The 10,562-nt window shown below is 44.3% G+C and overlaps 1 protein-coding gene and 1 long non-coding RNA gene across 2 annotated transcripts in view; one reads left to right on the forward strand and one right to left on the reverse strand.

The window, feature by feature from the left end:
* The window catches only part of Dhc36C (Dynein heavy chain at 36C), a 99,000-nt gene extending 94,708 nt beyond the window's left edge, over positions 1-4,292 (reverse strand). The window contains exons 1-3 of the mRNA XM_067769206.1: positions 4,007-4,292; positions 3,720-3,942; positions 3,442-3,657 (exon numbers count right to left, since the gene is read on the reverse strand). Of these exons, the coding sequence (XP_067625307.1) occupies positions 3,442-3,657; positions 3,720-3,942; positions 4,007-4,292 (725 nt within the window). The remainder of the gene's footprint in view (positions 1-3,441; positions 3,658-3,719; positions 3,943-4,006) is intronic.
* Positions 564-2,747, forward strand: LOC137240621 (uncharacterized). The gene is made up of 3 exons (XR_010949780.1): positions 564-656; positions 716-919; positions 1,024-2,747. It is a non-coding gene; the product is annotated as an uncharacterized lncRNA (long non-coding RNA).
* Positions 4,293-10,562: the final 6,270 nt, after the last annotated feature.

A 10,562-nucleotide genomic window follows, 5' to 3' on the forward strand; every position in this document is an offset into this window, starting at 1 on the left:
ATTTTACAATGTGGCAGTTTGAATTAAATGTTGCTTCAATGCTTGGTCACCAGTATTCATCCGAAATCTTAACAAAGATCTGAAGTTACCATTATTATGAGGAGGAGTCTCGAGGGATATAGGACCTGAATCAAGATGTCCTCTTGAAGCTATTTCTTGCCTGCCGAATGACATCAGCATTTCCATGAGTGCTCCATTTGCGATGCTCAGTTGGAAAGTCATAGCTATGTAGTCGCTCAATCCACCGTGCCAATTGACCCTCCGGATTACGAACTGCAGGAGCCATTTCACTTTCTATTTGACATATAATGGAAAAATCCATTGCTAGACGAATTCACTAAGATCTATCGTTCGCAATACAAAATATGCCCTAAACATTAATATTATGTGTTTACAAAAATGTTAATTAGAAAGTAGATAGTGTATTTAATAACAAATGATTAGTTTTGTCACGATTTCATGTTATACGATTTTTTACTTATTTGCTAGAAGATATTTTGAAAATTAATTTCCTTCCGAAGTATATATAAAGTTAGCTCAACACAGAATTTGGTTATTAGTGCAATACGAAATTTTAAACTCGACAGTTGCAAAATAAATCCGTAAATTTATCAATTACAAAATGAAGGCAGTCTTGAAATTGTGCTTAACCTTTGGTAAAGATTTTTAGCTTATTATTTTGTTTACGTAATAATCCAACTTAAATTTCCTTTAGTTTTTACCGTAGCGTTTCATAGTTTAACCGCTTACGCATTAACGTTCAGCCGTAAGTTCTTCCTTTCAGATGGAAAATGAAATTGATGGTATTAGCGGGTACAGCTCAAGGTTTATTGGTTTGAGTTGTTAATGTACAATCAAAAGAAATTAATAAAATATACCGTTGCAGCAAAATCTTATTATGAAGACAGAGGGTAGCCAGGTAAGTATGATGGGTCTTTCAGGAAATTGAAGGCGATAATGAAACCTTTTATTTTTTAACAATTCATCCATTATTCCTTCTTAAAAATGGTCCGGTTGGCATAGTGTGCAAATGGCCGCAGCTCGGGCGGCAATACAGCTTCGTGTCCTGGGATATAAACTTGCGAATTAAGGGCAGTACAGTATACTGGCCGATTTCGACTTCAAGGCTTGGCAAGGCAGAATATCGTGCGTCGGCTTCTGCTGCTGTTGTCACATTCACCACTTATATTCCCTCCAGTGATGAATGGGTGGGAAATTAATATAGGACGGGAGTCTGGTCAACCTGTTCACGGCTGCACGAGAGGGCTGGGCTGGAGTATTCTAGCTTGAGCTTGGTATTACCCGGGAATTCAGGCTGCCGAATCACTGCAGTGTCTTCCTGGCGGAGGTCGCCGCTATAAACGATATGGTACATGGAAAGCTATCAGCCACTGTAGGGAAATTTAACATCTACTCTGATAGCCAGGCGGCCAGGCTCCGCAACCGTGAGGTCGAGGGTTGTAGGGTTTGCTTGGCATCCAACTACTTTTTGTTAAAAATTATCTGGGTGCCAGAGCATAAGGTATCCTTGACAACTGTCAGGCCTCCACTGGCCACTTGTTCACTGATTCTGAATAGGCAGGCAGACAGGCTGGCATCACCTCTTGTTCATTTTGTCGAGGTTTCCCTGGCCTGTTGTGACTCCAAGTGCTCCGCGGGGCTAGTGGGGCCTACAAAAGCTGATCTGTCCATGGTTATTGTAGTCTTTAAAATGTACTGCCTACTGGGAGCTCATGTTGGTTGTCTTATTCAGTCACTTTATGCTCAACTGTGAAGGCCCTGTGAAGATGTTAATATTTCGGTCGGTACATGTTCGACGTATTTTCATGAGTCGGAGCATTTCAATATATTAGCCCAACATGACATATCAAACGACGCTGTTGGGCAATCTGTTGACTTAATTCCTTTGAAATGCGCCCTGTCCTCGATCACGGGAACGATCCACATTTCCAATTTTGTTTCTTTGAGAATACCTCTGTAAAGTGTAATGTGGTGGCTCATTCCTCCAACCACATACTTACAAAATAATCCACAAAAATCCCATGCATTCTCATAAGTCTTCTAGGCTGTAGAAAACCCGCTCTTCAGTGGGTTAGGGCACTTTGAGGATACCAGAGGTAAAACATGGCTGTCGGAAAAGGCGTCTAAAGTCCGCAGACCAAAACATTCATTTGTCCCAGGGGTTTTTAGGATTCATATCCGGCAAAGTACTGTCCGTGCCCGAAACCCTGAATCTTTGAAACAACAAGAACCAAAAATATGAGTGTACTGCACTTCCTTCTAATTCCGGCACTATTATCAAAGCACACTTCCGAGCTATATCCGTTTGTATAAAGTTGGGTTTACTAGTTATTATAGTACATGTTATGTGCCCAGGCTCGATGAAGTATTGCCATTCCTTGCGTTTCTGTACAAAGTAAATTGCAAATATAGCGACAGGTGAACAATATTGTGGCGAATATTAGCAGTTCTATACATCACTATGCTGCTACTAAATAAATGCACAACAGCCACTCTTATGTACATATACACATTAAAGGAAGCAGTCACACTTATGTGGTAGAAGTTCTTACTCACACATACGCACGCATATAGCTAAATAACCAAGTAGAAGGTACAACTGTTCCAGAAGGCATGTTCGTGAAAAGTCTAGACCTTAGGAGAAATATGCGAACGAGGCAACAGAGAGTATAAAATCAGCGCAATCTGAGGAATAACGAATGATTTTAACACGCTTTAGCGAAGTAGCCGAGTATTTTACTACTCCCAAAGTAGTCTTAATAAAGGAAATATTTCTATACTGAATATTTGAGTTATTTATTCGCCAGTTCAGCGATTCCAACGATAGCAGAAGGTGCAAAATAAGCAGAATTTACCAAAATCAGTTACAATATTTTCCAAATCTTCACTTGGATAAAGGTAGTGCTCGCCACGATTAGTATTATTCCGTTACAAGTAACTAAGAGTACATACTCGAGTACTTTGCTCAGACTCCGAGGTTTTTTCGTAGTCGAAAATAATATTGCTTCCAAATGCTCAAGTTTGCAGCACTTGGGGCAAAATCAAAGAAACGCTCTTAGCTACTTATGAAGCGCTCGGCCAGCCGATTGCATACTACGTCTCTCCGATGGGATGGCCGATCTTAAAAAAACACACTGACTTGCAGGGTCTGTCAAAACACAGCGTTCATAACTGCCACAGGGTGTTCCTCTGTTAAAAGAACATAATCTACACAGTGAGGCGGGAATACTCCAAATAAAGTAGAGAAACAAAATTTTAAATAAACAGTTTGTTAAATACTCGGAAACCTGGGCATACTAACAGACGAATGATGGCTACTGGCCAAAAAAGGGCTCTAGTCATCCACTTAAAAGAAACAACCCCAAGCAAGCCTATTAAGTCTTTTAAGCCATTCACTACTTGACGTTGCCTACCACTTACCGATATCGCCAACGATTCATCATTATACTAATCTCTTTGCGCTCCGGTGTAACAATTTGTTCCTTATCTTTGCGCAAACTCTGCAGCGAATTATTCAACACAAAATCAATGACGGCTTTCTTCATGGCGAATGTATAGTCCGATTTTATTTCACTAATAGTTTCATTAAGTTCGCCTTGCCATTTATTTAGTTCGGGTCGTATTAGTTTGTTAATTCTGAAATATAAAAAAAAAATGTAGTAAAATGTAATAGTATATGTGTTCCTCATCATATCTACCTATTAAGCACACGCACGCTCATGGGAGCCACATGGATCGTATCGATGCCATGCTTGATGTAATAATAGTAGCGTAGCATTTCTTTTTCCTCTTTATTGGGAAATGTCTGTACGGTAGCGTCACTCTTCATCTCGGTATCTTCTTCTTCGCCGATAATCAACTGAACTAGTTTCTTCCGAAAGTTTTCACGCTCCAAACGCATTTCCATGTAAGTGATCAATCCTTGAAAAAAAAAATAATTTCCTTCACTGTTCCAATATCTCCAAATAAACCACTATTGACTTACTTTCTTTCTTCCTGACTTTTCGTCTATTCTTCGAACGCATCTGACTCGTATGACATAGCAAACTATCGGGTAGCGAATCGGATAGCATTCTACCATCAAATATTGTAGATGTGCACTCTGGCATATTCAGTTCATACCAGAGACGACGTGATCGGTAGCGAGGATTGGCTCTAGACTTTAGAATGCTATTTAGGACATCTGGTTTTGGACGATTGTAGACCAATTTCAAATTCGAGCAGGGCCGTTTAACGGCGCCGGTAGACGTGGACGCTTGTGGCTGTGACATGCTGGAGAAGCTGTAAAAGATAAGCAAATTATATGGAAACTGCAAAGTTCTATGAGATGAGATATCTTGTGAAAACATTGCTGCTTCGACGGGATGAGTTTACAGAGAAAGTGGCGTTATAGTAATAATTTTATTATTTTTCCCCATCACTACCCTCAATGGAGTTGAGGACTTTGTAGCGGCTCTGTACCCTATATCAGTTCCAATGGCTGTGAGCTATTTCCGTGATAGTATGAAGTTTCGATATGAGGAGACGGAACACACCACCTCACAAAATTGTTGTCTTGGAGGCAACTTCCAAATTTTTTTTAAACCTAAAACCTAGGCCTACATAGTGAAATCTTGCCGATTGTTAGACTGGGAAAATGGGTTAGATTACTTTAAAGCTTTCCCTCACTAGGGTAGGTACCTTGTCGTTGGTGTGAGGGCTTAGCCGAACTCCATAGCGCCCGACTATGAGGCGGAGCTGTTTAGGACTGACATCTACGCCGTTTCGCCTCATACGAGGGCGGCGGGATGTCGGTGACCAAGAACTGCCAACCCCCTAATCCAGGGTGTTATGCGGACCGTGCCTATTGGACGATTTGCAGCCAGGGGATAAATTCGGCTGTATTCGAACGGAGCCTTCCCGATACCGGGCCACCTCGGGAAGTATTAATGGCCTTACCACAGTAAGGGGCGCTGCTGTGGCGGACGGTTCTTTCCCCGTATATAATACTGGACCGCTGAGCCCGCCTTGTCGGGCAGGTGGTCGTACGACCAAGATGAACGACTCATTACCTGACTGTAATAAGGACGATGTAAAGAGGAGGACTGAGTCGCAATCCAAGGACGACAAATACGAATTAAGCGATGCGTCGGACTCGGGGAGCGAGAGTAGTGCTGATTCAATGAACTCCGTGTTGGAGAAGCACACAAATGAAAACGGAGTAGAAGAGTGGAGAAGGGTACGAAGCAGAGGAAGTAAACGAGCTCTCTCACAGTACCGTGCAGCACTAAGAATTGTACAACGCTTGGGAGCAGTGGTCGACCCAACAGAAGTGGAGATCGAGCGCTTGGAATGGGCCCATGAAGCGGTAGAATTAGGTCGAGGGCAGTTCAAAAGGTTTGCTGCGAGAAACCCTCGGTTCTGCAACCGGTACGAGGAGGAAGAAGCGTCGAATGGCAGAATGAAGAGGCAACGTTCGGCGGAAGGCGACAAGCCTGCTTTCAAGAGGCAGAAAGGACCCAGTCCTAGAGCCGCGAGGCAGGGCAGTCGCATAGACAAGACAAGTAGGCCCAAAGCTGTAAGACAGATGGGCTCCAATAGCGAGGTAGCAACTACTTCGAAAGCTGCGAGTCAGAGGGAAGTTCCAATTAAGGAAGTAGGAGAAAAGCCAAAGGGAGATAACGCTAAGACTCCAGCTTTCTCGGAGGCGCTAAAGGGAGTTAACGCTAAGACTCCGGCTTTCTCGGAGGTGCCAAAGGGAGATAACACTAAGACTCCTGCTTTTCCCGAGAAGATGAGTGATGTGGCAAAGCAGTCAATGACTGTGGCGCTGGTTGATCGTAGCAGTCCTTTCGGACAAATGACTACTGAAAGGTGGAGATCTGTGGAAAGGGAGCTGATTAGCTTAATGCTTAAGATGATGCGGGAACAACCAAGTAAGCCCCTTCCAACCTTTGATTCGGGGGGATGGTATAATGGTGTGAAGATGATAGCGTGCGACAACATCGCGAGCTTGCGGTGGCTGGGGGAAGTGGTTCCAAACCTCCAAAGGCAAGGCACGAACGCGCGGTTTGAGGTGGTCGATAAAGCGCAAATCCCCACGGTACCAAAAGTTAAGGTATGGATACCATGCGTGATGAAGTCGGAGGATACACTGCGACTTCTGCAGAATCAGAATCCGAACATACCGACACAGGATTGGAAGGTACTTACTGTATCTCGGCCTACCGAGGATGCTCAGTTCTACATCTTCCAAATAAACAAGCAGGCGGAGGATATTTTGTACACGCAGATTGGTAAAATGTCCTTTGGCACTGGCAAAATTTACATGCGACTCAGGAAAAGAAGTCCCGAGGATAAAAACCCTAACACGCTAGAGGTGGGCGAAGTCGAAAAGGACCTCAAAAGCCTAAGGGAAAAAAGACAGGTGGAGGTCCCCGACGTCACCACGAACGTGCTAGAAGAGGACCAACCGCTAAATGGTGCTGTGACTCGCACAGAGGAACACCCTGCACAACAGTCACGAGAGGCTGAAGGGGACTCGAATACTCTAAACCAAAAGGGCAAGGGGAGGACGGCGAAGGTGCTGGAGGGGGACAAACAGCCCAATGGAGCTGCGAGTCCTACAGATAAACCTCCAACACAGTAAAGTGGCGTCGAGCGAACTCCTCCTAACCCTTGAAGGGGGTTCGTTTGACGTGGCGCTGATCCAGGAGCCGTGGCTCTCATCGGGAGGAAGGGTTTCTGGACTTAGCGCGCGCGGGTTTGGAGTTTACTACGCGCAAACGGAAAGACGGGTGCGAGCTGTAATAATGGTAAGGAAACACCTGCATTCATATATGCTGCCTAATTACACCACTGATGATCTCGTAGCGGTGGCCGTTGAGCAAAATAATAAGCAGTCATTTATCCTGGCGTCGTGCTACATGGCCCATGCTGCGGAGGTCCCACCGATGGAGTGCAAAAGGCTAGTACAGGAGGAAGGGCGCAAAGGGCGGTTGGTCATAGGCGCAGATGCAAATACGAACGAGAGAGGCGAATCTCTGTTTTGTTACATCCTGCAAACCAATTTGCAGATAGCCAACAGGGGAAATGTCCCTACATACATTGGTCCAACATCCAGCAATGTTCTGGATATTACATTGAGCTCCGAGCGTGATATATCAAGGTATGATTGGATGGTTCTTGATAGACCATCCTTCTCCGACCATGCGTATATCAGCTTCAACATCCCCCTAAAGAGGGTAGAGAATGGAAGAACCTTTAGAAACCCTAGGTCAACGAACTGGACTAAATTCCAGAAACATGTGGAAACAAAACTGGGACAACCCAAAGAGGTTGCTAATGTAGAGGAACTGGAGGAATCGAATGAATTCCTAGCAAAGACGCTTATGACTGCGTATAACAAAGCTTTCCCTCTAAGAATATTCAGAGGAAAAGCAAAGCCGCCATGGTGGAGCAATGAGCTGAGTCTTCTAAGAAGACAGTTAAAAGAAATGTTTAAACTCGCAAAGACCGCGGAAAGCGAAGCGTGTCGGGACGAGTACAGGCATCTACTGAGGATCTACAAGCGTGAAATTACCAGGGCGAAGAGAAACTCATGGAAAAGTTTCTGTACGGACATAGAGTGCTCCAGCGAAACAGCACGGTTGAAAAAAGTCCTAGCAAAGGGAAACATAGTCCAGGGACTAATAAAGAAAGAGAACGGGGAATGGTCACGTAATAGTGAGGAATCCCTTGAGGTGCTTCTCGACACACATTTGCCATCGGGAGACGGTTTAGAGGAGCCAGCAGACATCACTCACACTTCCATCACGGAGCTAGTAGTGCCGGGCTTGGTGACCGATACCAAGATCGAGTGGGCAGTGAAGACGTTTTCTAAGTTTAAATCGCCGGGCCCAGATGGTATATTCCCGGCCATGCTACAAGTCTCAAGTAGGGCGGTCGTGGAATGGTTTAAAATAATATTCGATGGGTGCATACGACTGAATCATGTACCGCACTCTTGGAGAACAGCTCGTGTAGCTTTTCTACCAAAGGCGGGGAAAATCGGTCACGTGTATCCCAAAGACTATAGACCCATTAGCTTAACATCATTTCTGCTCAAAACCTTTGAGAGGCTGATAGATGTGTACATAAAGTCCAACGTGGATGAAAAGCTGCTCTCCACAACACAGCATGCGTACACCAAAGGCAAGTCGGTAGACACCGCATTGCATAGGGTGGTAATAAGCATAGAGAAATCCCTGGAATATAAGGAGTATGCTCTAGGAGTCTTCTTGGACATTGCCGGGGCTTTCAATAATGTTGCAAAATGGGCGATTATGGATGGTCTTAATTACATTAAAGTACATCCTGCCTTAATCAGATGGATCGGCTGCATGTTAAATTGCAGAAAGATTACATCACAATGGGGATTGTACGAGGCCACGAAATCAGAGGACTGCGGTATACTGCGCTGATCCGGAAATAAGCAGATCCTACAGGCTGCCGGATTACTGTAGCGTTTTCCAAGCGGAAATATTAGCCGTAACCAAATCAGTAGAAACCCTGGAAGAAAATAGCTTAAGGTGCAACCGTGTTAACTTTTATAATGACAGTCAATCAGCAATTAAGGCAATAATCTCGCATAGCACAGCATCTAAATGCGTGTTAGAGTGTAAGCAGTCTCTGGAGAGAATCGGGACAGGAAGAAGCATACATCTATATTGGGTCCCAGGGCATATGGGAATAGATGGGAATGAAAAAGCGGACGAACTAGCTAAAAAGGGCGCATCCCTTGAAGCTTGCTCCGTAGATGTCCCAATTAGATTGGGCGAGATTAAGCGAAGTCGAGAGGTGCACATGATCGACCAAGCGGGAAAGGCGTGGGTTCAAGTGCGGGGCTGTAAAGTGTCGAAGATTATGTGTAGGTCTTACAACCTTAGACTAACACAGTTGCTCCTCTCATTAAAAAGAGAGGACTGTAGACTCATGACGGGTATTCTGACTGGACACTGCCTGCTGGCGTCACATGCCTTTAAACTAGGCTTGGTCAGTGATAGCAGATGTAGGAAGTGCGGGTTGGAGGAGGAAACGATCGAGCATGTTCTGTGTTCGTGCCCTGCACTTGCCAGGCTAATACTCCAGCTATTAGGAGTGATACAGCTGTCAGATCTAGAAGCAGCAAGTGGCTTAGGTCCTAGGAAGCTTCTAGTATTTGCCAAGAGGACGGAGTTATTTTATAACTTAAAAAAATAAAAAAAATAAATGTAAGGCGCGATAACCTCCGAAGAGATCTAAGGCCGAGCTTCTCTTCCAATTTGCGTCGTGCTCCTCTTGATTTTTCCCTACAAATTGGCCGGACGGGACCTAAATGTTTTATGCCGACTCCGAACGGCATCTGCAAGGCAGACGAGTTTTCACTGAAAGCTTTTCATGGCAGAAATACACTCGGAGTGCTTGCCAAACTTATGTCCTGGTTTTTGATAGGGTTTTTCAGTTTGGTCGTTAAAACAAACTTCTGGTAACACTACGGACTCAATCAGTCTATGTGAGGTCCTCATGGACCGGCTAGTTCAACCTACCTACTTTAAAGCTTTGTTAATATTTGCTGTGCAACAAAAACTTCCAGATTTCGTAAACCTGTCAACGATGGCGATAGCAGTCAAGTATATAGTACACTGAGTTACTAGCACCTTCTATTACAAGACCGACTGCCGTGGGATTGATTTGTTTGACCCCCGGGCCTTTGACTCGTCTCACCCGCTTATTTGATCGCAAAAGATGATTAGAATTAGCAGTATATTACCTAACTTGAAGGAAAGCAGGGGATTGATAGTGAAGTGAAGTAGGAGTAGCGCGAAAGCTACTTATAACGTGCTCAGCGGACACTATGTACTATGCACAATAGTGACTCCGAACCATATAATCATTTATACCACAAAATATAATCTGAACACTAGACAGGCGGTAAATACAAAGAAAGCACAGGATGATACGGAAAATTAGCCCTTGCTGGAGGAAAACCCGAGAAGTTCCGGTACATTGACCCGAAATGCCTGAAACAGATACCTGACCTCAGGCAGGAGTGGTGTTTTGTATTCACTTTGAAGGAGCGCGGAATTCAGGGATATCATATCCCCTAGTGAATAAGTCAAGTTTAATTTGAGGAGAGCTGGCAGCACGTCTAAATAGCGTCTATATTCTAGACATTTTAATTGTACCAGTGTTTTCTCATACAATATTCTCTAATAGGAGTCCGAAGAAATTTGCGTTTTCAGCAGGGTTAGACCAAAAACATAAGTGTGCTAAAGGCGTTCGTTCCACATTGCTATTGAAAATATCGACACGTTAAACGCAGAACACACATTGGGTATGTCACGGTTGATTCTGAATAAGTAAGAGTTTAACCTATTACAGTATCCAGATCGAAGATAAGCTAGAGCGACGCGCGTGTCCCCGAGGAGGTTGTTTTCTTCAACTGCGAGTATCATTGTCTTTCTGTCTTACAAGTTCATGCTCTCTCGCTAAAAATTCGGCCTCCATTGGAAAAGGGGCCGGGCTTCCGGAAATCTTGAGGC

Source organism: Eurosta solidaginis, chromosome 2 (genome assembly GCF_040869045.1).
Source record: "Eurosta solidaginis isolate ZX-2024a chromosome 2, ASM4086904v1, whole genome shotgun sequence".
Taxonomy (NCBI): Eukaryota; Metazoa; Arthropoda; class Insecta; order Diptera; family Tephritidae; genus Eurosta; species Eurosta solidaginis.